The sequence below is a fragment of the Numida meleagris genome, chromosome 1 (assembly GCF_002078875.1).
Source record: "Numida meleagris isolate 19003 breed g44 Domestic line chromosome 1, NumMel1.0, whole genome shotgun sequence".
Classification (NCBI taxonomy): domain Eukaryota; kingdom Metazoa; phylum Chordata; class Aves; order Galliformes; family Numididae; genus Numida; species Numida meleagris.
In genome coordinates this window covers 92,967,778-92,995,313 of record NC_034409.1, presented here as the reverse complement: position 1 = coordinate 92,995,313, position 27,536 = coordinate 92,967,778, and the positions used below count along the sequence as shown (strand labels likewise).

Below are 27,536 nucleotides of genomic sequence, written 5' to 3'. Positions count from 1 at the left end.
TGGTTTGGGAAAGAAGGGACCTTTAAGATCATCCAGTTCCACCCGCCCTCCACTACAGGCAGGGACACCTCCCTTTAGACCAGGTTGCTCAGAGCCCCATCCAGCCGGGCCTTGAATGCTTCCAGGGATGGGGCATCCACAACCTCACTCGACAATGAGTTCCAGAGTCTCACCATCCCCACAGTAAACAATTTCTTCCTAATATCTAGCCTAAATCTACCTTCTTGCAGTTTAAAACCATTTCCCCTCATCCTATCGCATCCTTGATGCAACTCGGTACTGTGGGCCTTCTGGGCTGCAAGCACATGCTGCTGGCTCACATTGAATCTTTCATCAATCAACATTCCCAAATACTTCTCAGGGCTGCTCTCAAGCAGGTAGGTACTGCTATTTCAGAACAAAAAAAAAAATAACTGCACTGTAACCTAGATCAGCTTTGTAGTTTTAGGTGACTGACTTGCACAATACCTAGATAGATGTAAATGTATAATAAAAAAATAAATGTATTCATATACATTTGAACAGCATGTAACCTTCGAAGCGTCTGAAGAATGCCATAAGGGTATGCTTTAAAATTACAAGACACCAACGGGTGATGTTTACAGAGATACAGAAAAAGTCTGACATTTAATTTTGCTTTTCTAAGGGTTAAAAGCAACAATTTCGTTTCTGAAATAATGATCGCTGTCTGTGGGTGACTAAATCAGAATTTCCCAGAGACTCCAGCTACAATTATTAAAATTCTTCATTACACAAGTACTTTGCCTCTTTATCTCAAGAAGCAATGTAACATCCATTTTCAGCTGAAAAGTAATGATTTCACAGATTGTCCAACGATAATAAGCTTATATTAGATGTCATGCAAGTAATTTGGATATACAGGTATTCCAACAGGAATATTACACAGTTAAATAATTTCTGTTACTATTCCTACCACTAGGGGAGTGCTCAAAATTAAAGATCTGGTTCCACTTTTCAAAAAGAAAAAAAATTTCAAAAGCAGCTTTTCTAAACTGTTCACTGCTCTGCAGATAACAAGCACCAACACGAAGAACACAGGTCAATGCATTAACTTGAGTGTTTTTGCTACTTCTCTCCAACTAGAATAAGACTGTAATACTGGAAGCTATATAAGAAATGAAAGTTGAAGAAGGAGAAAAATAAAATCCACAACACCTTAATTCAGCCATTAAAGTTCTCAGGCACCTTCCATGGTGAGTAAAGGGATACAAAATCCCAATTCACCTTGAATGTCCCATTACCTCAGCATAAGGAGATGGCACAGCTTTGTCTCAAACTAAATGCAGTATCGTAAACACTGGGAAGATATTTGCTTGGGATAATTAATGAGTAATCAGTTGTTCCATTAAAAGTTATACACAGAGGACAAAATAACTAATGAACCATGACCTATTTTTTCAAAATGTAATTCAGTGATTTGCAAGTCAAGGCCTAACAACGCTATATAGTCTATTTTATGAGCACAACAAACTGTAAAAATTGTCAGAAAATAAAGAGCAACTATAGAGGCTTTCTTGACATCTTATCAGCAGCTGCTGTTTCTGACAAATGAAAAGACTAATAAACTAGAAGTTTAATAAAGACAAATTTCAGCAGTATTTTAGCAAGAAGATTATTTGCTGACTTATGTTCTGGCACAGTGCTTTCTGCACAATAACAAGGACTAGAAGCAAGCCTCTTTCCTCCTTCACACATCAGATTAATTTAGTAACTTCACCAGAATTTGACAGCTGTAATGTCCTGCCATCAGTCTCATAACAAACATATATATTGTTTGATTCAGAACCAAATGCAAGAGTGATTATGAAATGTATCAAACTTAATGCAATCATTTAGTACTAATTCCTCCTTTGAATTATCTAAACCAATCCACTCCTAAGAACACCCTTCACCACAATATTTAGAGGTTATCTCATGCACATCTCATAAGTGTTTGTTGATCTCACCACTTCAGTTCTATTAGAAACACACGAATGCACCTCACAGAGTAAGTGTAGTGAACTACTAATGTTTAGAAGGACTTCACCCCCCCCCCCCCCCACGGGAAGTCTAGAGAACTAGTTAAAGACATCAAACCCAGCAAGAGCGAAAGGTGTACAAATACTTCAGCATTAACGCTTCCTACAAGCAAGCTTTTTACCTTTCTAGAGATAAAAGTTATACAGTTTGTTTTTTTTATGGTTTCTTTAAAAACTGAAAGACATCCCCAAAAGACAGCCTCCTCCAAGACACTAACCGGCATTACAGCTTAGTGGAATACAACAGCTATATATATTCTGCATATGCCAAAGCACGCAAACCAACTTCCCCATCATGAAGGATGAGTCTGAAGAAACACTATTTTGCAATTACTATCTAAAAGCTCCACTTTGTGGTTTTACATACAAATGAAAAAGGATAACTTTACCAGTAGCGTTCTTTATTTTGTTTTACATGTCTAAATATTTGTCAGAGAAACACTTTAGTTACCAGATTTCTTCATTTCAAAGTCATTGTCTCACTATCTCTCTGCAAAGTAGTCTTAATTATGCATAAATTACGCTCTATAAAAGCCTTTAACTAAGGTTAAGAAGTTTGGATGCCATCTTAATAGAGAAGCAAAATAATTTGGGCCAGTGCTTTTTAAATTAACATAACTAGAGAGGAACTCCGTATTTGAACAGAAAGCTGTAGGAACATAAAGAGACAGATTTCTTTCTCAAAATCAGTAGACTAAGACTGTGTTAGCTCATGTTTCATATTACACAAGAGAAAATAAACTGAAAGGTCAGTTGCACAGTTACAGCATTGCCCTTTTCCAAGGTAATCAGCAGAGCATGTAGCAGAGACGTGAACACGAGCGTGACTGGAAAGACGGGTGCTGATGAAGAGGCGCTGCCACAGGCACGTGGGACACAACACCGCTCACCACGTGGCACTCCATAGGCCATGCTTCTGCAACTCTGATTTATCACTTTTATTTCAAATTAGTGTTCTTGCTAACCATTCAGGTTTTCATATTGCCGAAACACACTGGAATAACTAATACTGAACATTAATCATGTTCCCAGGTAAACTACAAGAAAATCAGTTATTTGTTTGTTTGCAATAGGGACCCAATACAGTCAAAAATTAATTCATCTGAATTACTAATGCATTTTTACTTTAAGTACAAAAATTCTTGTTACTCAGCACTATTTGACTGCAAACTGTAGAGCTCCACTCTTCCCTACCCCTCCTCACACAATGAAGTTCATTTTTCCTTTCAGAAGAATGCATTGGTAGAATGCTCCAAATTTACTAATTATATGCTTAAAACCCCCCCTTAAGCTGAAGATAACTCACTCAAATGTTTTATTTACCAGAATGAATCTGTAAATAACACCATATCCATTCCCATTTGATCCTATCATCAATCATTTCTAAGAGACCTCCTTTGTATTAGCAGATATCAAAGTTAGTTAAGGGGCAAGTTAAAAACAGAGGCAATGATTCCCACAGCACTAGCACCATGCTGGAATGAAAACACTGTCTAAAACAGGAGTTACAGTAGAGGTTTCAGAAAAAGATACAGGAACTTCTCAGAAATAATTTATAATATGATTTTTGTTAGGCAAGCACTATTGCCTCATGAAGGTCTTAACATGGAAGCATCAGTCAGTCTCATTTTTAATGCAGTTACCTGCATGGTAAGAATCTGACCATGTGTGTCATATGTGTTTTAAAAACTCCGCAAACAGTGACAGGATAATGGGGACTTTAGCAACTATTTCATTTAATTTCAGTTGTTAAAAAGAAGCCATTTCCAATATATTTTCTTTTTTATTAGCTTTCTGTAGCAGTAAACATAAGAAGCCATCTGTTTATTCTCAAATTTGGATTCCAAGTGTGTTGCATCAGTTTGGCTTTCATACTCTTAGGAATACCGCATGTAATTTTAATTGGCGTAAATGAAGCTCAACACAATGCTAAGAATGATTTATCCTATTTAAAAAAAAAAAAAACCAAGAAGCACAGAATGAAAAGTTTTAGTTGGCTACCAAATTTTTGTCCTACCAAGCTTCTAGATCAAAGTCACTCTCGATTATTTCAAACACAACATCGGATATTTGTCATTATATTATCCTCCCAGAAAGCGGCCACTCAGGAGCGGAGCCCCACACTCAGAGCCCCCCCACACACTCAGAGCCCTCCACACCTCCAGCCCTCTGGGTGCCCAAGCAGCCATTGAGTTCCTGCCACATCTTGCTGCTCATTTAAACTGGAGCATTCCATCCTCCACTTGCAAAAACTGATAATTAATATCAGTAATTTCTGTTTGCATTCAGTCTTTCTGAAAATGTATTGATTTTGTCCACAAGAAACAACAAACCCTACCACTTTGGCCTCAATTTTGAGATGTGCATGTATACCAACTAAATAAGCATTGTTTTCCTTTCACAGGCAAACAGCTTTACTCTCAACATAGTTTTTATTTCCTAGTCTTTAAATTTATCACCCATTCTTAGATTATGTCACTCTATTTTCATGTTACAAAGAAAACGTCACTTCAAGAAATGCACACATTATTTTACATATTAAGAATAGATAGGAAAACAACTATTAAATATGGGATGGGTAGGGAAGTATACTTTTGCTTTTCTGGTTGACTGCTGTGGCAGTTCAATCAGTCTTCACTGGTTAGATCAATAAGTCTTTTCTATTTAGGCTCAGTAGCTCTAAACAACAATTCATATTGACTGCAGATTCAACTTGCCAAGCAAACCTAGTCTGCTAGCAGGGTTCCCTGTTATGCCAATGAATAGCAGCCCTTTTAAAATAGAGTTTTAAGGAAGAAAATGTTTCCTTCAGAGACTAAAGATCCTTGAGGGATTTGGGTCTGCAGAGGAGGAACACCACAGAACTCCTTTATCTGCTAAATAATGATGCCAGCTTTAGGCACCTTAGCAGAAGCACCACGCCATTTTTGCAGCAAGAGTTTACCTACGTTTATTAACTGTCTTCACTGTAGACAAGATCAACCAAAAAAGCCAAGCACTTATAAACATTTGTACTGTCTACAATGCAAAATGCTTATAATTCAATATCAATAAACTAGAAGTACAATTAGACCTTGGGTATTTCGGAAGTATTTGTAACTAGCACCAGGTAATCAAGCCTATTCCCAAGGAAGATGAGCAATCAAGACGCATGTATTTAACTATTCACAGCAGCAATCAACAATACAAAGACTCACCTCATTCACAGCCAAGCATTTTCACTCTAAAAAACTCTTCCAAACTTTGGCAGCAAGGAGCACAAAGCTGCGAAATACAGGCCATTAAGTAAGTTGCACCATCATCTGGAGACATATGAACATCAAATTCACAAAGTTATTACCCTTAATATTCAAAAATCTTTAGAAAATAAAAGAGTAACAGAAATTTTATGGAGTCTGTCTGCTCTTCTGAAACTTTGTGTCTCCTTATCGCAATCTTTTTACTGGAATAAAAGTACATGAACTGCTGCATATCAAAAATCTGTTAAGGACTTCATAACTGCAGAGTGAGCATGACTCAACAGCTGTTAGATTCATCTCAAGCACATATCCATTTCCACAGGATTGGAGCTCTGAAGGACATGACAACTTCAAAGACATCTGCCTTCTGATGGGATCGTGGCTGTATTTGAAGCTAGCAGGGACAGCTTGATAATCATAGAACTCACAGCTACTTTGCAGTCTCCAAGCATATGCTAGTCACTCATCTGTAATTCAACTTGTCTGTCACTGCACTGGAAAGCTTATGGTTCAAGTTTTGAATTGATAAAGAAAGTTGTAAACAAAAGGGAGAAAACTAATATGGCGCTACTATTCAAGACTCACAAACCATCCACTCCTCATATGGTTCAAGACTCAGTAAGACACTGAAGCTTGCATCAGAGTTCTCAACAGCCCAAGCAGTGAGGTAGCTCGGAACACATAGAAGTCACTTTTAGCTACCAGTGGGGTGAGTAAGAAGAAAAACCTCAACTCCACCAGCACATACACACACACACACACACACCTCCCCTCAGGAAGTCTTGTATTGTCAGAGTGAGTCACCCTGACGTGCTGCACAACACCATCTTACTTTTCAACAGGGCTACTGAGACAGCTTCAGAGATCACACAAGATCACACAAGTATAACACTCTTCTAATGCTAGGAATTACAAATACAAGATTAACATTCTATCTCCTGGGTGGATTAAACCTATTTCTACAGTTACATATTCTTCTCATCTGTTTAAGGTGCTACTCGTACTTGCTTTAGACAGCGCATAAGTTAGAGAAGTCTTTCAAGACAAATTTTGACAAAAGCTTTATTTACACAGAACCTCTTGTATCAAAAATTAGTACTATAAGTATTCACTTCAGAAGACAAAGTTAAGCACCACAAAGGTTGAGCAACATATTAACTGACAACACACTGAAAAGAACTTCCTTTTTAGTAATTTTCCACTCCGCCTATGAGACCCTATGGCTATTTAATACCTTTTCCCGGTCGAGAAATTTAAGCAGCAATGGCTTATCTGCTTGATAAATTCTATTTCAAAGTACCTGTCCATCTCTTAAGTACAAACTAGAAAAAGCCGTGCACTATACTCTTGATTGAAGGTGCATAGATAATCACATACATACAAGTATTTACACTTGATACTTAAACAAGCATCCCTTCCTTCCCCTCTCCCCCAGCTGCAGGAGGTACAAGCAAACATACAAGTAGTATCTTTTTTGGAACTAAGCCTAGGAAAATACCACTAGCTCCAATTCTCAAACTGGAGAGTTGTCAACATAAAGCATGCCAAGCCTACCAAAGTCAAGTGGCCAACAGGTTAGCCTCAGAGCTTCAGTCAGCACAGCCTCCTTGCACTAGGCCAGCAGCAGCAAGGAATAGCAAAGAGGAGGAGAAATTAACCTAGAGCTCTGTTCACTGTTCATTGGGAACTTGATCTCTTCAATTAAGAGCTAGATATTCAGAATAAAGCTGGTAAAGACTTCTGAGGCATCATGGAATTTTTCCATCACAATAGATCAATTATATATTTTACACATAGTATATATTGGGGATCTTATTAATGTTCATAAATATCTTAAGCGTAGGAGTCAAAGAGACATGGTCAACATCTTTTCAGTGGTCTGTGGGGACAGGACAAGGGGAAATGGCCATGAACTGGAGCATAGGAAGTTCCGCACCAATATGCAAAGGAACTTCTTCACAGTGAGAGTGATGGAGCGCCAGAACAGGCTGCCCAGGGAGGTTGTGGAGTCTCCTTCTCCAGAGATAGTCAAGATCCTCCTGGACCCCTACCTGCGCAGCCTGCTGTAGCGACCCTGCTTTGCAGGGGGACTGGACTTGATGATCTCTAGAGGTCCCTTCCAATCCCTCTAATTCTGTGATTCAGTGATATCAGAATAGCTAAGGAACTTACAGAATAATAAGTACATATCATCTACAAATTGTATCAAACTCCCCCAAAAATTCTACACTTCAACCTTTTCCTCCTCTTCTGAAGAACCTGGAAGGCCACATATACCTCATCATCCACAGGTGTGAATCACACACCGTCAATTATAAGTTTCCAATTGTCATTTGAACTGGTATAACATGAAAGATTAAGGTGAAATGTATGCAGAATTGACATATGAGGTACCAACCAGAAAGAGAAAGAATAGATTCCATTAGGAACAGAATCTGAGAGATGCTGCAGCACCTATGTCTTTACAGGTTTAAGATCCAAGTGAAGAAAATCCTAAGCAATCCAATCTGAAGTCAGTATTGACTTGTTTCTGAGCACAATGGAGGTCCCTGACAACCAGAATTTTCTGTGAATATTTACTGCTTTATTAAGTCTATGTGAAGCTAGCCAGTTTTGCAAAAGGAAAACAAAGAACATATAAAAAGAACAATGCAGATAGTGGAAGAAACAGCTACTACTGCAAGTGCCAAAACATTCTAATATATCTTAGGTTAATGAGAATCACATACACCTCCACTAAGCTTGCTTTCATTTTCTTTGTATGTGCATTTATGTACACAGTTAATAGAATTCTACATTGATAAAACTGACAAAAAAACAGACAAAATGAGTCATACTCTGAAAGTTTTGCTGCTGTTGTGGTTGGCATTGTTTTTCCCGTTAGATGTCTTATTAGCACAATTGCCATATGATTTAAAATCAGTTTAAGTAGCCACTGAAGCATGTCAAGTGATCTTCTACATCAAAATCACTTTAAAAAAAACACTACTCGTACAATTCCAGTAACCAGACTTTCACAAGAAATTGACATACCTGGTTATTTCCATTTTAATTTCTTGTATACAAGTTAGATAGCTGTACAGTATACACTTTACATATATATACATATATATTAGTAAATTTGTGTTACAGAAAGTACTGTTTCAAAGCATTCTGTAAGTATGGAAAACTGTGTCAATAGTAATTTGTTATTAGAGTTTTCAGCACTGAAGTATAAAACACTTTAGGAATGAGGATGTTATGGATACAAGATTGTATTCATACTAGACATTACCCAATACTAAAGATTGTTTTTCCTTCTTATTTCTTTAACTAAATAGTACTGGTGCAATTTTTGTGTCTTTCTTCCCGGACAAACAACTCAAACGAGAAGATCCATACTCCCTGAGTACTCCACACCAGAGGGGGATGAGCCATCAGGAAAAGCAACGCTATCATGCCTCCTTCCCCAACTGAAGGACAGAGTTTTTGTTCAACAACACAGTATCTCTACAAGATTGGGATTGCTTGTTTTCCTTATCACCAAAACCTGGAGCAATGTGAAGCCACCATAGGCTACTACTCAGTATCTCACCTTACTTGCTCATGGCTGCCAACTGGCAAACTCCCCTGGCTGCTAAGATCAGTTTCTCATTTACACCAGCAATGAGATTCTGAAGGTAAGAACAGGCCCACACACAAGCTGTACAAAGATCAGGACCTTACTTCACCTTTCAGTCAGCTTCTGGTAAATTTAAATTACATGCATCACCCCTAGTTCTGTAATGCTGAACTCCTTTGTAGAGAACATCCCCCATTAATTTCTTCAGGATTTTTAAGACTAGCCTCCACGCTATAAAAGCACTTAATCCTAGATTTTCAAGACAGTTGTAACATTCTTTGCAGCTTTTGAAAAGGTACCAACATCTACTGGGGAGAGTTGTGTTTGACACATCTTTCCTCCTTGGCAGGTCTCTGTTAAGACAGATGAGCATACTCTTGTATTACCAGGGAGGCACTAACTGTACAGTAGTTATCAGAATTAGCTTAATGTCCATACTAAGTCTCTTACACAGCAAAAGGCTATGAGGGTTTATCTCACCCAATTTAAGTTCTCTTGGAAGAAGTCTGGATTCTTATATTTGATTATTAATTCGTTCTAATCGAAAACAGATAGTTATTCTCACATTTTTCTGAGCTAAGCATTTAATGCCTTTTAAGAATGCACATGCTAAATGAAATGTTTTGTGTTTCTTTTAAACATTAAGTCAAACGCAAATCATCAGCAGGTGCACTGTTTGAAAAAGCCAATAAAACAACTCAGTTTAGAAAATGCTGATACGTATGCATTTAGTTATGACCTATGAGGTCTGCCCTGAAAGTAATGCCTCCTGTTTTATTATGTTGACCCAGACATCAGAGGTGGACGTTGCTGGTGTGGCAGTAGAGGTTGATCATTCCCACCAATACCCCATTACATTTCGTTGCTGTGTGACAGATGGCAGCAGAGGGGCAGCCTGACAGAATGGAGACTGACATGGAAGTGCCAATGAACCAAGATGTGTGTGATTGAACTCCTCCATACAGAAAGTGGCACCCACTGACATTCATTGACGTTTGCTAAACATTTTGGTAGACCCAACAGTGAGTGAGTACAGTGAGGTGGTGGGTGGTGTTTCAGCAGTGGAGACAGCAACATAAAAGACAAGCCACATTCTAAACAGTCATACACAGCTGTTACACCACAAGATGAAGGAAGTCTGGATCAGCTCATCCATGCAAATCAGCTAATGGTGGTAACTATGTTGAAAAACAGTGTTTTGTAGTGTTTTGCGTTTGTTCTATCAAATAGTGTTATTGTGCTCTTTGTATCTGTTTCCATGGAAACAAATAGGAGGCATTACTTTTGGAGCAATCTATGCACTATCAGCTTCCAGCACAACACTAGCAGACAGGACCATTTCATGGAAAGGTCCCTTTCACTACCAGGCCTTTAGTACAGTTCAGATTTCTAAATGCAGACTAGAGCCATGGCCTCTTTCCCAGTCCTAAAATATCGCACAGCTGGTAAAGGGAACAGTTCAGTCTGCTACATGGAGCCACAGGAGCACGAAAAGTTCATTCAAGGTTACCAGCACGTGAACTGGAAGTGCTGCACTGTGTAAACACAGTAAGCAAATCTCAGGTCCAAACAGAACATCTTTTTTTTCTTTCCCTGCGTAAACCATGTGTACTGCTGAATTCAATTAAAAAAAAGTAATTTTCAACCTGCCAGATGACTGAAAGAAACCTCCTAAGAATACCAATTATTCCTAATTAAGGGTGAACTTTCAGATTGCTTACTGAGAAAAATCCATGATAAGAAACAAAATTTTGCAAGCACAATAGGCTCTGTAACAAGCACTATGAACAAAAATTGATATGGACGCTAAAAACGGAGCTCAAGTTGATAATTAATTCCTCTTTTACACCATTTAGAAGTTGCTAGAACTGCATTTCAGTTATAAATGGAGTGACTCTAATCACAGCGTAACTAATATGGATTTCAACTTCCACACATCATATGGCAAACCCCCCTCCTGGGGGAAGAGGTCTTTACCTAAGTACTGCTCCACCATGTTGCTATCTTTTTCAGATGGCCTCTTACCCCAGCATATGCTTGCAGTGCAACATGCATTACAAACAGCCCTCTCAGTTTGCTTGTGCCTTCACACAAAGTAAACTGCAAACCGAGCTCTGATCTTGAGAACGATACGTTTTGTTTTTCTCTACCTATAAAATCCGAAAGCTGAATGCTCAGGGACAGTGCACAACCTAGGCTCAGTACACAACACACATTACTGGAGTGCATTCTTTTGCAGGGATGACCTGAAATTCTCCAACAGCTTTTACCCAGAGCCCAGGCAATAATATGTACTGGGGAATAAGGCAGACAGAACCACAGATCTTTACTAAGACCCTCCAAGGCCTCTAGCCCCAGGGCAGGCACCAAGCTGGGGCCCAAAGCCAGGATCTGCTCTTTGCCCACAGCTGTCCTTTAACAAGGACTTTTCCCTCCCCTTCTTCATTTCAGTTTGGAACAAAACCAAGCTTTGAAATCCCCAAGCAGTGGGGCTGCATTTCTGCACGTAGTTCTAAAAACAAGTACAACTGTCCATGATGCATTTCTATGCATCTAACACCTCAAATAGCCTGCACACAGCCACAGTTTAAAGCCACAAACATTAATGAAATCCATTCTGTTAAAAGTTTAAGGTAGCGTGAAGGGAAAAGCTGTTCTTTAATTAACTCATTATTTACATATTAAGCTATCAAGCAAAACAGGTAAACAGTTTTGAAATAAATATCTTGGCAGAGGTAAAAGCCTGTTAATTTGAGCAAAGGTGAACCTGAAGTATGGCAGCTTTTTACTAAAATGAACAGAAGGGAAAACCGACAATTTAAAACTACAAATTGTCTCTTTGCTCATCAGCTAGCTCTCTTTCTAGACCAAATTTCAGCATCAGGCATCTTCAGCTTGTTCTCAAATGGCTTTTCTCAGTTATTAGCAGGTGGGGAACCATGAAAGCAACAGAAACTACTCCAGCTTATGTAATGCAATTATTATTTTCCTTTTTTATTCTCTCAGAAACCAAAACACTGGAAGCAAGTTTAGCTTGCATCCAGGACAGTCAATTCAGATGCCCATTCGGTGATCAAAGTTTGCTGACAAAGCTTCCAGAAAATCCTGGGCTTACGCAGTTTAGAAAGGAATTAAGAAGTAAAGTAACCAACAAAAGAGCACACATAGTAAAACCACTCGTCCCATCCCCCACAAAAATCACACCACACTGACACTGTCCTCATCACACCCATGAAATCATACCTTGGGCACAGCCAAACATCCAAATTTATCTCATTCCACTAAAAACTTGGAAGACCAAATGCTGCCATACTATATAATTGCTTGCAATTTAAGTTTGTATTTGCAATTTTCATTACAAACTAAGGCCCATGCTATCACCTCCATACACACTGACCATATCCTCTATTGCCTCATCTACAGGTTTGTGTTCTGATTAACGTATTTTCACAACACCAAAACACTAGGAGTTACAACAATGAAAAATGAAAAAGTTATTATTAGGAGCCTAGAAGCCTTGACCTCCCCAAATATAAGGCACTGACTTGAATATCTCAAGTACATACTACAGATTACTCCCAGTACAAGAAGTACAAAACCAGCTAATGCTTGTAAGCAAGATGAAAAATAGTTATGGTAGCAGAAGAAAGTATGAATGAAATAACAAATGAGAACAGCAAATAGAAGATGTAGTGCAGGGTATCTATCAAAACCTCAAAACACAGAAAGACTGCATATTTTACCTTTCCATAATACTTTCAATTAACTAAAAATTTACCACTCTGCTATAATTACAGAGTTTTTCTATTGTTAAAAATTTATCATGATATTTTTTGTTTGGTTATTGCTTTTTTTGTTTTTAAGGTAGAAGCTCTTCCATAGCGTATGACATTCAGTAGACTACTGACATGATCATATCCAATGCACACTATATCAAATAACGCTGAAACTGTTCTTTTAAAATTTGACAGCAACTGGTATTTCCAGCAATTTAACAAAAAGACATTAAGAAATTCCACCTACTAAGAATTTCTTAGCAATATCTAGTCAGCCAATCAAAACAGTAAGAACAACTGAAGTAACACTGAAATATGGAATTATTCTAACCAAAGGTTTAAAGTTATCTTACATATATACATGATATAATTATGCAGTTTCTTAAGTTCCCTGCATTTGACTGTCTCTCTCATCAGCTACTCCAGAAGAGCACAAAGGAACGAGCCAAGAGACGCAACACTCCATTACAATTGTCATTGAGAGTTTTGTGTGATCTGCAATTACCACGTCACTGCAGTAAGCATCACGAAAAGCAACACCACATGTTGCAATTACAGCCTGTTTGTTCCAGTCATCTTATGACCACCCTATTATTTAAAATAAAAATCCTACCCAACTATAAACAACCCACACACTACACCCTTCTTCATAGCTGGAAAAGAGAACACTGCAGCAAAATCTGGATCTTTCTGAAAGAGACACAAGCACCTTGCCTTTTGTCTCAATCTTTAAGAGGGGATCTGCAAACCTTCACTCTGTGCTCCTTTACCTTCTTCTCCCAAGTTCACCCTCATCCAAAACTCACCCACTCTTTCATTCTTTAAGGCAATTAATTTAAGAAGTCGCAGAATAATGTCATTTGACAATACAGGAATTAAAATTTACATTACTATAGCGTGTGCATGCACAAAATCTCACTGGCTTCCACCAAAATTTGCTTTGGCTGTATTATAAAAGGTAGAGAAAGAAAAATATGAGAATCTTATGGTAATGTATACACATAGTATCACATAGTTTATCCTCAACAAGCTATCAGCTATCTAGGCTTCAGAGTCATATACAACCTACAATGCAATAAGCCTGCTTGGCTTCCTGGGAGGTGACTTAAGATTATTTAATAAATATCTCCATCGTTCAAATAAGATCACACAGGTATTTAGTGAAAGCCAAGGCCTCTCTTTTTAAGTCCCTAAATTCAAATTTCATTATCTTGAAATCTAAAGGATAGGGTAACAAACTCAATCAAAACTGTGTGCCTGTATGTATAGCATACAACATATAAATTCAGAACCAAAGCAGAACACATTGTTTGCATCAACAGGGTATTTCAAATTCAGTCAGTGGAAGGGAATGACAAAAAAAACAAAAGCAGTACCTTACATAGTCTGTCAATCAGAAAGCAGTTGAGTTAGACTTTTTTTTTTCCAGTAAGAGCTACTTAAATCCTCAAGGCTTCATTTTATTTTTCCTCCAAAGCCAAATACTTTTGAACAGAAGAGGCTACATGCCCCTTTCAACTTTATTTCATACAACAAACAGATCTTCCTTAAGTTCATCTGCAAAGACCACAAATACCCCCTCACTTCAATTACCTTACAATTTCTTCCATAGTTTACAAGTGGCTCATCTGATGAAAAAGTATCAGGAGAAATAGTAGCAAAAGAATCTTAACCTAATCTTCTCACTTAACAAACCACAAATTCATTGTCAAAGTACAGGTACAACAACAGTGCCTTATCTCTGCACTGTTTTCTAGAAGCCTATTTACATCTTAGAGCATTAGATTTTTATATTATCAGACGAATGCTTATACCCCACTGAATCTTGAGGTTTCTCCAGTACCTCTTTGCTTTCGCAGTGGAAAGCAAACTGCAGTTGGTACGTCACCTTGATAAAGAGCATAGACTTCCCTCCTATCTACTCTGATAGAAAGCAGTTCATCAAATCTCAGTGCTCAACACCTTATAAAAAGCCTTGTATGCTTTTTACATCTACTAAAAAAGACTTATTGAAATTCAAAGAAGCTGTTTTCAAGATGCTGTGTTTTGTATATTCTCTTTGCATTGACATTTGAGTATCAGAAATTTCAGCAGCACAGATTCAGGAAGTTGCCATTAACCCACTACAGTCAGATACTGAAAAAAAAAAACTGGAACAACCCACACAAAAAAGAAAACTGATATTTTTTTAACTGAGAAACAAAGTGTGAAATACATTTACAAAATCAGCCACAAATTAACATTAATTCCTACTTTTCTGTCCTTAAGTTTTTTTTCCTCACAAGAATTGGTCTTTCAAAAACAATAGGCTTATCCTTATTTTTTCTTTCAACATGAAAGAAAAAAATTTTGCATAACTCATTGTCAGAAACTCTTTATTAGGGAGTGTAGCAATAGGACAAGGGGTAATGGCTGTAAACTAACAGAAAGTAGACTTAGATTACATGTAAGAAGAAGTTCTTCACTGAAAAGCGGTGAGGCACTGGCACAGGCTGCCCAGAGAAGCTGTGGATGTGCTCAGCGCCAGCTTCGATGGGGCCCTGGGCAGCCTGAGCTGGTGGGTGGCAGCCTTGCTCGTGGCAGGAAGTTGAAACTGGATGGTATTTGAAGTCCCATCCAACTCAAGCCATTCTATCGTTCTGTGATCAAAAACATCAAAGCTAGGGTTTGGAGCTCGTAGGACATGGAGAAGATCTTACCAAAATGGCAGTACATTTCGCTGTGCCACAAGAAAACAAGCATCAGCTTTCGGTCAACACATCAAAGTGGTAAACAGCTCGGATAGACTAAACTTACTAAGCACTAAATAAAAACTGTGAAGTCTCAGTTGCATTTTACAAATACTTATCCAGCCAACCTAAGTGCTCGTTAATACAGCAGCAAATGCTGTTGCTAGTGAGCAATATCCTTTTCGCCACAAAAGTCCTCAGTGAAGAAGTAGTAAGACTGAGGAATCTGTCATCGCAAGTTCTGTCTAGGCTGGGAAGGGCATCAGCAACAGCTTGGACTATGAAAAGCACGCTCTTGCACCTGTAAGCAGTACACAGCGCAACCATTTCTCTGATATTGTACTCCATGCTACCAATGTTTGTCATTGTAAGAGACCTACCTCAGTACCTGCTTTTTTTGGTTGCCCTGCCAAGTAATGTAATGATTATCCAACCAATAGCACAGAACTAAGCATTTTTGAGAAAATACTGTTATAACTGAATTACATTAACTGACAAATGCTGGACTTGGCAGCAAACTACACTGATTCCTGCTATGTAAGGACAAACAAGCTGTTCAAGGGAGTTTCTGGGAAAAAAAATAGATCTTGACAGAGTTTGCATTTCCTACCTCTATAGGGTCTCCTGGAAGATGCTTCTATGATAAACCATTATGGCCAAGGAGTCCTGCAATGACACTTAACAGATATAACTGCTATTTACAGCTACCTTCATTTTAAGCTGGAAACCACTCAAAGTCAACCGCGACTGCTGGTGAGTGCTCAGTCTGATACCTACTTTGATGTTGTTAATACATTACTTATGATATTAGGAAAGATAATGCATTATTTCATGTTCTAAAATTCCAAGACCAAACCTCAGATATTTTTGGCTCTGATATTAAAAAGTATGTTTTATTTTTTATTAATTTATTTCTACAACTTCCCGTTAAGCAAGAAAACAGCTAACAGTTATATAACAGTTATGGAACCTAGTTTCATAGTTTCTAGCAGTTTCTGCCAGCCAAAGGTGTCAAGGAATAGGTAAACTCCTGTGCTACGAAAGCTACTTCTTCCTGCTGTCAGTTCCTGAGAAGTGGCAGATGGCTTTCCTCAGAAGTGGCGGGGAGAGTATTTTTTGAACAATTAGATTTCAAGACTGAGCCTTCTGCAGCCATTAAGGACTCCATGAGTATCAAGGAACTTACATTACCTGATTTTTATTTTCCTGCAAAGGTTAAGATTCTGCTGCTGAAATAGGGCAATTATTCCATAAATCTTAAAATCAGAAAAGACAGCTTGCACCATAAACCGCATTTACTTTGTGCCACATTCTGGGGATAGACAAGTGGAATTTACATACAATAGATAAGTTTTGTCAAATAGCATCCGTTCTTGGCATTATCACTCTATATAATCACTACTTAGATTACATCTGGTAATTAACATCTCTAGCCTCACCAAGTCTTGCCCTCCTTAAAAGCTTTTCATCCATATTCTACCTTAGCATCATTTAAAAAAAATAATTTTTCTCAAAAGCCATAAAGAAAGGTGTACAGCAAACATAACAGGAAAAGCTTGCTTTCACTCTCAGATTGACAGCTTTGTCACTGAAGGCTAAGATATAACTACCTACCTTGGAATTTGCACAGGCTAAGAAATGGTTAATTGCAGATTGAGCGACATCCCCATACAGCTCCCCCCCAGTCACTCTAAAAATAAATAAATAATCCTCTAGTACTTGAGATTTTCCTCTCACTTCCCGACAAAAGCACTATTGCTTTTTTTTTTTTTTTTTTTAAAGAAAAGGGATAAAACAAGAAAAAAACTGCTTAGAGCATGAATACAATCCAAAGGAGCTAGCCTCAATGCTATGCTTTTGCTACGGTCTCCCGCTCATCCCTCTGAGGCTTGTCAATGAAAAGATTATTTTTCTACTGGTTCTATATGCTGAAATTAGTTCAGCATCCAAAAAGTACCTGCTGCTGTTCTAAATAACTGCCAGTAGCAAGAAAGTAGTTAGGAGCTAACCAAAGAAGGAAACAGAAGAAATGAAATGGGGGCAAGTAGATAAAACTGTTTTGTCCCCTGAAGACTGCACCAAAGGGAGAAGACAGAACAGACACCATACAACCTGCAAAATGGAAAAAAATGAGATTATTGCTGCACTGATAATTTTTAAAGCCTCACTCTTCTAAATTCACTTACCCTTTAAGACAGAAAAACTCATAGAATACATATGATTCCTTTTGAGAGAAAGAAAAACGAAAGCTCTCTGCAAACAGATTACACATCACTTAAAACCTCAGGTATATGTTCAAACAGCCAATGCCATTGCCAGTATTAGATGCATACCATCTACACCTTACTCCTAAAAGCTGAAATAGTTTATTACAAAAAAAATTAATTTACTAAACTTGAAAAACATGATGATTTATTAATGTATCCAGGAACATTTATACTAGAGATACAGACCACAATAGATAGTAAATGATGTTAACAGTAAGAGCTACTCGCCTAAGGATCTAAGAGCATGTTAGCCTGAAGTATTCAAGATACCAACTATCACATATAACAGAATTTATGAAAATTCTACGATCCTTTTCTGGAATAACAGTTACAATACAGTCAGGATAACTCCTAAAGCTGCTAGAATGAGCCACTAGACTTTTATGTTAATGTAATAAATTCATTCTAGATGGGCAACTCCTCAGCAGTTGTGGTAGTATGGCATGTTTGCCACATAAAATCATGCTGGGCTGCAGTATATTTTAATAGGAGCCTTTTAGACAGTTCTCCCAGCTTCCTGCTTTTCTCCAAAGCATCTAACCGCTCATACAGCCAAAAGCATTATTTCTGATGGGGCTGCATTCACATGTGACCAGGAGCAACACCTGCCCATCAGTGACCCATTACAAAAAAAAAAAAAAAAAAAGGACCCTCAAAACAGATGTCTGGGCCAACACACAGCTGGCACAGATGGACTTGCTGGAATGAGCACTGCTTTGTCAAAAAAGTCCCCGTGCTAACTGCTCCCAGCAGTGTCATCAGTACTGAAGTGTTATTTTTCACTAATCATTCCAATACACTTCCCAGGAAAAATAACGTAAGAGCAGCTCACATAACAAGGGTGGAAACTCATACTTCCTGTTCTAAGAACTAAGCACTCAGAAGTTCATTTTGCATGACTAAGCATCACACAATTACTTCTGCATATCTGGGCAGCATCTTCTGAATTTGGCATACCTCTCAAGCAGAGAAACTCCTGGAAAAGTAGGTCCACCTTAACAGGGGGTTATGAAGTTCCAGTAAAGCTCTTCTCTCTAATGCTAGGCACAATGGCAGGCACGCTACCGCAAAAGCCAGCAACACAGCACACCAAGAGCTTAAGGACATGTGGGAACCAGGAAGGACGCTGTGCCTCCAGCCCCAAGGAAAGGAGAGAGTCAAACAGCATTAGAGCTACCCACAAGTAATAAGTTAATAGAATCACAGCTGCTTATGGAGAAGACTGTTAGTGAGGTTTGTGTTTTCTTTTGTTTGTTTTGTGGGTTCTTTCTGTTTGTTGTTTTAACTATACAAGATGATAGATTAAAATAAATTCAGCATTAGAAATACCCAGATTAATACAACAGTCTCAAGATGTTCACACAAGTGCATATATATTTCAAACAAACTAGCTGACTTGTCTAATGAGACCAGTCTTCAGGCATCTATTCTGAGAAAATAGATCTATACCAGATTTTAATTGTAAATAATGTGAAGATAACATTCATCAGCAAGGTGCTTCTGACAGCAACATGAGCAAAGCAGACTTCGTTGTTCTAGGCAGCTTGGAGTTCTATGCTTTGCAGCATGACCAGGAACCATCACTAATAACTGGTCTTCAATTCATTAACATGAGATGCTATAGAAATGTTGAATAAATTGTCAGACAGTTGGGGAAGAAGCAAGCCATTTTCTAGCTACAAACTTTTTTTTTTTTTGCAGAAAAATATTTTTTGCCAAGGAAAAATGAAAGCTCATGTTTTAAACATTTTAAACACAAAAATCTTATGTTGTTTCACTTGACACATTGCCTTAAGACATTATTTTCTTTTTAAGCTAATGAATAACTGTATGAAGCAAAGCTTCAGAAGTACAAAGTAAACTGAAGCAGAAGTGAGACAGGTTTTAGATCTCTGACACCATATGAGAGGAAAGGAGCTTCCTCCATGGAAAGACAGAAGATGAAGGAGCAGCCAGGATTAGAAGGCACAGTGGGAGTAAGTAGAGGGTAAAAGGGAAGCAGAGAAGATAGGGAAGTATGTATACATAAACACTGAATGGGAGGAAAATGCATCTTCATGAGATAGGTTGTCAATTTAAGAAGGTCCTTCAGAATAAGAACGCTTTCTTTACAGTTTAGGAGTAGTAAGGAAGCATGCATAAACACTTGAATGTGAAGTAATCAACATGACAAAGCTATTTCTCACTATTACAATGAGACAGTAATTAGAATCCTGCTCATGTACTCTATTGTTTCAGAATTCTGCCCAAATTCACAATCCATCCAACTTTCTTGGACACACTAATGCTAAGCAGCAGAACTGAGGGGGCCTCCAATCAGTTTTTCAGAGTACTCAGCTGTAATTAAAATACAGAGGCAACTGCCCTACTAACAAAATTCAGTATTTATAACCTAATTCTCTCCTGGCTTTTTCTAAACCTAGCAGCTATTAAGCCAATAGGCAGCTTGAATCTTTTGGTACCAACTATGGCTACAAGGCATTGTACTGTCCAACCATACACTTGGTTTTGTGGTCAGTAGGAGCCAGTGTATCAATTCTAGCTCTAAGCCTAATGGCATGAACAATTTCCTAACATCAATTTAGCACAGAATTTCCTCCAGTAATCTCTCAAGTTCTAGTTTTAGTCAATAATATTAAGACCTAGATTTGTGACTCTTACCCATGTTATTCTCATCCCAGCTCTTTAAAAATACTAATTAATCCAACGGCCCTACTTCTGGTTTCAGTTTACTAAACTTTCTCTTCTAAACCATTTAGATTACACTTGTGTTTCAGTTCACATCACAGCAGTTTTCTACAACTGGTAAAGTAAACTCCACTGCACTGCAAAGTTGTACAACACCAGGTATTCCCCCTCGCAGGCTTAGAAGTCACGGCCATCATTGATGCAATCAGTTAAGCTTGTCAGGGTTATTAATTCTAATGCAAAAAATGATTCTGGAGTATTATAATGCAGAAGCATATACTCCACTATAAGATGACAACTATTGTTTTCTGCACAGCTCTGAAATCCTTCTGACTAGTTCAACAGAAGACTGCTGTACTCAGGGGATACCAGAAGAAAAAAGAAAAAAGACAGCAACATATGACATTTAGTTTTGCAGCCAATACAGCGGACTATGAGAAAATAGAGGTGGCAAACCAATTTTTTCAGAGTTAGCATCATCAATCCCATCAGAGAAGGCACACAGTCATCGTGTAAATTCCGTGACAGAGCTTATCCAGATTTCCACCTCACTCCCACTATTATCCATGACTAGGATGCTATCTGAGTCACTCTTTCAGCCATAATTACCTTACTGGACCCCAACGGATGCCTTCCCACTCAGTGCTATCAAACCTATTTTTATACTTTTTCATTTTCAATACTTTGAGTACACACTACTCTGAAAGTAGAAAGAAACTGACAAAACCATAATAAAGCAGCCATCACCTGATAGTAGATAGATGCAAGGGGAGAATGGCAAGTATTTCCCTTGTGAAGAAATCAAGAAACACAACCAGAGACCTATACCTTCTTAACTGATCCAGCTACTAAAGCTACCACGTAGATCCAGTCTTCTTGACCAGAAACTCGTCAACGCTTTAAAAGAATTGGGACATTCCCTTTCTCTCACAACCCTTGCCTATGACCAAGCACTACGGCAGGTGTTTCATCTAGCTGAACAAACCAATGTCTTTTTTGAAGCTTTAGTCAAGATAAAGACTAAAGCTGTGCAGCAATACACTTTTACTTGTTTACTGTATAAATTGAACTATTAAATAATAATCTTTCAATGAGGACTATATAGTTAGCAGACACAGAGACCATTGCATGGGCTGGTAAAATATAATAAGCCATGCATGCTGTAACAACAGAAAATTCTAATGGGCAGCACTTTCTGATTCTAGTTTGTAACTCCATAAAACGCAATTACACCGCAGGCATTAATGGTTTTAATTGAGCCAATTATGTACTAAGAGGTAAAAAGACTAAAAATACATACTAAATTATACAAAGTCTTTAGACTAAATAACACTAGGGAGTTAACAAAATACTTGTGGGAAAACATATCACAGATGGTCAAACAATTTAGAGCAGTGGTATCCTATGCAAAGACTATCACTTGGGGTTTTTTCTATTAGCTTTTTTTTTTTTTTTTAAATAAAAAGTAGATTCTGGTTTCAACTGTTAAACCGAATGTCTTTAGGTCAAGCTGAAGGGCTCACTACATATACTGAAAGGATTCCTCTCCTCCCTAACAAAACATCCCCACACAACTCAGGGCCAAATTCAGGTTACTTGCAGAAATGAGGAATTACAGATTTCTATTTGCCTTACCCTGAAACACTGCTTGCAATGCAATGACCATGCATGATGGAAAAAAACAAACCAAGGTAGCCCATACTCCAGGCTGATGACTTAGCAAGGCCCTGGGATCACGTTTTAGGTAGCTCCCCTTCACAGAAGCACTAAGTTCTTATAGAAGCACCCAGACCGTGAAACAAAGTGTTTTGTAACACTTCCATGTTTCACAGATGCGTGTTCATGTAGCAAGATTTGGGATATTAGAGTCAGTAGAGATTTTTGACCCACATACTAGGGCAAGCTGGAACAGTTAAAGCATCCAGTCTCTGATGGAGGGGCACAGAGAGCCTACTTGTAATCTGTTACTAAACGGGTATTAATTGATAGTTCTGATAGACATTTTTTTCCCCCCTTTCTTATCTCAAAGTAAAAAAGAAGCAAAGCCTGGAAGACAAACACGAGAAAGGTAACATTTGCAGAATGGCTTTTTGTAAAGAGTTGCAAAGACCAGTTGTGTTCACTGGAAGCCCCCCCATGCAAGTGTCCAAGGCTGTGGTGACCCCCTACACAGTAGGATGTATCCTCGTTTATTTTAAATGCTTTTCCTTTTTATTTCGAACTACTTACATATGGCAGTGATTAAGCAAGAAATAGCAAGTTACATTCAAGTAGAACTAGCTATAAACAGTTCTGAATGCAAGAGCAAACAGCACTTGGTAATAAAAATTTTGATGAGGTCACCCGAGAAACACTGCAGAACACTAGTTTAAAGACTGTAGACTACTGAAGTGGGAGAACATAGCTTGAAAGGGGAAGAATTCAGCAACATCAGCTTACAGCTTGTAACATCAAGGCTTGATCAGACTTCACTGCCAAGAACTTAAAGCAAAACCCTAGCAGATAGCTTTGACAACGTCTTCTAATCAGAACTTAAAGCCCTCTCAAACTCAAATAACGTATCTCCTACTTAAACAAAAGAGCAATGATATCAAGACTATGTACTTGCTGCAGACATCTAAATGGCAAAATTGTGTAAGAAATACAACTTATCCTAGCTGTACCACCCATGATTGGCCTCATTTCATTTAACTGCCATAACAGCTTGAAAAAATTCAGGGGCAGAACACATTACATAAGCAGAAGACATCTCTTTTAGCAATGATCTTCACAGTCAGATATTAGGAAAAATTTCTTCTCAGAAATAACGGCGAGGCATTGGAACAAGCTACTCAGGGAGGTGATGGAGTCACAGACTCTAGAGGTGCTCAAGAAAAGGGCAGACGTGGCACTGAGAGACATGGTTAGGGGACACGGTGGTGATGAGTGGTTGGACTAGATGATCTTAGTCCAACCTTAATGATTCTATGATTCATGTCCAAGAAGATGTGAAAAATTAAAATATCACCTAAGATCACTTGAATTATACAGGTACAATCTTAAAAGTCATGCTAGGCAGCTATTTCGGGACCCTGAGAGCTGATTTCTTCTGACTAGAGAAGAAAATGCTAACCCTGGGGAGGTGTGGGTGACAGATGTTAACTTACAGTCCCCAGCTACCAAAGGGACAGGCAGAAAGGGAAATGTCAGGAGAAAAGAATGGCCCAAAGCTCATCCCCACAGTACACAGAAAGAGAGCTGAGACAAAAGACAAAAATGCAGCAAGGGAAGTTACAGAATTAAGACAGAAATATTTAGTCAGGGTAGCCAAACACTGGGACAAGCTGCCCAAGGAGGTTGCAGAAATGCATCTTCAGAAATACAGCACAACAGGATCCACCACCAGAAATAGCCCTGTTTTGAGTAGGAGAATAAGCCATCATTATGAAGTTAACTGTGTGTCTTAACAACCATGAAGAAAAAGTTATGAAATTTTCCACTAGCAATAAGCCATGCTAAGATGATACTATGGATAAACAGCAGGCAGACTCAAGCCCAAGGGGTGAGTCAACAGCTTGCTGACGTCACAGCCAGGAATAGAGCTCGAATCCTTTATTTCCCCTCCCTTCTTCTGTTAGTAAGGGAGGCAAAGGAAGGACTATTTTTATGTGTTCTTGCACAAAACACAGTAAAAAAAAACAAACACATCTCCACAAACATGTTTGAGAAACATGTGGTTTGCTTTTTTTAATCCTTAATCCTGTCAAAATCTCCAGTTTTTATTTCTCTAGGTTATACATAGATAGCTGTAAGCCACAAGATTTCCCATCAGTTACTTTTTTAACATTGAATACAACATCACTGTACACTTCATAAAGAAATTTAGACTACTACACAAAAAAGTACTCACACACACTGCATTTCATCAAGTCTGTTTCACTTCTGGCTTTCCTAACCCAAGCAAGAAAAACTCTTTGGGTATTTTCACTTCCTGCACATCTGCCTTGCCCTCTTTGCCAGGAACAACTCAACCCCGTGAACTGGAAAGCTACCTGTATTATTGTTGTTTAAACTGTTCAAGTGGAAAATACCACCACTGGGGAGCAGAAGTGGTGGAAACAGCAGCACATGTAGGAAGGCCAGCCACTTGGTTCACGAGGAATAATGAACTTCACCATTTAGGAGTCAAGTTGTATCATTTCCACACAATTTTCCTATGCTGGAAGGATTGCTATTTCCACAATACACACTAGGTATCGGCCCTCCCACCCTAGCTATGATCAGGAGGTGAGCAGTTAGCAGTTGATCAACTAATAGAGTTGCTTAACAGCACAAACTCCTAGCTGCCTCATCACCACCTTTCCTACACTATTTGGGATATATCCAACCCACTGATTTTCTCAATGACATGCCCCACAAATGCAGGATCAAAATTTAAGTAGCCACTTAAAATAACTGCTATCCTTTTAGAGGCATAAAAATGTAGTGTCAGTAGGATTCAAGACTACGTGCAACTTCATTTTGTACATACAGTTGAAGCTTCGAAGGTAAATACATTTCTGCCTCTAGACAGCTTGCCAGGTTTTATTTTTCCTCACATTTTTACATGAAGGATTAGTTACAAGAGTACAGTATCATTATGTAACTGTATTAACCCATAGTATTAGCCATAGTAATAATCCATACAGTATGCAACTCAAGGACTGTTTTCAGTCCTAATTTCCATCTCACAAGGGAAAGTCACAGAAAACATGGTGCACACACATAGGACACCTTTGTAATAACCATTTGAACATATTAGGATTCCTCAGCATGAAACAAAGATTATGAAGTTACACATTGCTCAGGATCTTAAGACACAGCAGAACTGAGCAGAGTTGTTCACTTCTTTCAGCACAAGAACCTGAGAGCAGAGAGTGAAACTAACAAACTGGAGCTCCAGGATACTACAAGGAACCAGTTCTTCACACAAGTAGCAATTAGGCTAGGAAACTCCTTTCTCCCCAGCATTCTTGATGCAAGAGCTCTTGATAAAAAGCACACCTGGAGCTATTAAATACACCCTGAATCACAGTTCATGGAGCTGAGATGAGTATTGCATGGGCACCAACAGGCATTTCAGTCTGCCTCCTTTCCCCTAGGCATTCTCTCCCATAGTGTGAACAGCTGGACTGACTGGGCTTTGAGCAAGACACTTAGTTTATCACTTAGTTTTACTATGACACTTCGGCTATCACAGAAATTGTTTCTCTTTCAAAAAAAAAAAATGAGTTTACAGATTTCCACAATAATTTTATCGTTAAAGAATGGCTTGAGGGCCAGAAGACAGAAAGAGAATAGACAAACAGAATCATCTGAAGTTCTGTGTGCAAGACTGATGAACCTAAAAGCAACACAACAGTTCTGCAAACTCACTGTGTTCAGTACAATCACGCAAAAACACTGCTCTCCACAATGTGCCACTTAGACGGCAGGTGCATCTGGGCTTCCAAATTGTTTTAATGAGCGGTTTTATTAAGTCAGATCTGCCTAGTCATTACTTCCTACAAACAAGCATCGTATGGTGGCCGAATCAGGTGCCTTACAGCACTGCTGTAAGCAGTGATTCCTGGCAAACTTCTGTTTAAAACACTCGGTTATTCTATCATTAAGAGATTACAGTTGGAGAAAGTGCGCTATAAGCTAACTAAGCAGATTACTCAATTCTTAATCCCATTGTACTAGACCTAGCCATGCCCCTACTCTGCCAGAAGCCAACAGGACACCTAGCAGCCCTAAACCAAACGTGCTATTTGTAACACAGCAAGGAGGAAAAAAAAAAAAGAAAAAACCTACTGCCTCTCCGCCACATATACATAATATTTTTCCAAACTTTGAGGACACAGGCCGTTAGTTAGTATCATACTTTTGATTATTAGGGGACTGCTAACGAAATGGAAAGCATCGCGGTGTAGCAGGGAAGCCCCAAAGTCTCACACGGAAGCTGCCGCTGGGGATTTAGTGGCGGCGGGGCAGGAGCAGGACGGGAAAAGGCAACAGGGACACTTGCGGGACGACCTGCACCAGCATGGCGCTCTGTCTGCTGCAAGCCTGACCAACACCTGAGCTGGAACGAAGGAATACACCAGAAAGAAGAGACCCAGACGAAATTTATTTACAGGTTACCACAGCTGGACTGCTAAAACGTTTGATTAGTAACAGCGGCCCTGCTAACTACGTCCACAACCGCAGAACACGTTTGTTCCCCGCCCCCAACGAACAGGAGCTCGCGAACGAACCCTCCCCGCCCCGGGTGCGTGGAGAAGCGCTGCCGCTTTCAGGCGGTCCCAGGAGGAACAGGCAAGACGCCAGAAACCACGCTGAGGTCGCCAGAGAGGCCACAGGTGCCGGGACGGCCCGGCCCGGCCCAGCCGCCCGCATCGCTTGGGGCACCCGCGCAGCGTCCCCTGCCCGTTCCGAGAGGCGGCACCGCCGTCAGAACGGCACGAAACGCCTTGCCCTCGCCGGGGCCGGAAGCGGAGCCGCGCCGGCGCAGGGACAGCCCACCTCCGCGGGGAGGGGAGGGAGGGGGTGCAGCCACCGCCCCCCGCCCGATCCGGCGCCCCCGGAGGCGGGTGGCTTCCGCGCGCTCGCCCGCCCGCAGCTCGCCGCGCAGGTCCGGTCCGCCGCCACGCCGGGCCCCGTACCTGCGCTGGAAGTCCCGCTCGAAGGGGGCCAGGTAGGGGTCCCGCTCCAGCAGCTCCGGCAGCTTGGGTGCCTCCGGGCCCTGCGTGCCGGAGACGGCCATCTTGCCGCCACGGGTCGGCGGCGCCAGGCACGGCCGCTATATAGCTCCGGGCGGGGGGTGGGGGGGGTCTCGGCGCGGGGTGGGCGGGCGGGCGAGGCGCCCACTGCCTCTCACCGCCCGGCGCCGCCCACCGGCAGGGGCAGCACCGGGAGCTGCCCGCCTCCGCCGCCTCTCCCCGCCTCTCCCCGCCCGCCGTGTGTCTCGCGGCCTTGGGCGGGGTGGAAGGCCGGGGCTGCGTGTGGTCCTGGCCGCGACACCCGGGCTACCTGAAGGGGCACGGGGTGCGAGTGCTGCGATAGGTTCCTCCGCCGCTCAGCAGGGCGCTGGGCAGCTCGCCGGCTCTGACGGCATTGTGACCTCTCATAAACGCTGCGTGTGTTCGGCGGAGTGTTGCTTCTCGAGGGCCAGAGGAGGCTTAAAGTAGGGTGAGT

General features: G+C 40.0%; 1 protein-coding gene across 5 annotated transcripts in view; it reads right to left on the bottom strand.

Annotated features, from left to right (window-relative positions):
• Positions 1-27,178, bottom strand: part of GBE1 (1,4-alpha-glucan branching enzyme 1) — a 164,507-nt gene extending 137,329 nt beyond the window's left edge. The window contains exons 1-2 of one of the 5 annotated variants that reach the window (XM_021402987.1): positions 27,005-27,131; positions 5,237-5,341 (exon numbers count right to left, since the gene is read on the bottom strand). In XM_021402987.1, coding sequence (XP_021258662.1) covers positions 5,237-5,241 — 5 coding nt within the window. In that variant the 5' untranslated portion in view covers positions 5,242-5,341; positions 27,005-27,131. Of the gene's footprint in view, positions 1-5,236; positions 5,342-27,004 lie in introns of all 5 variants that reach the window. The other 4 variants (XR_002440516.1, XM_021402997.1, XM_021402973.1 and 1 more) reach the window with 4 other exon arrangements.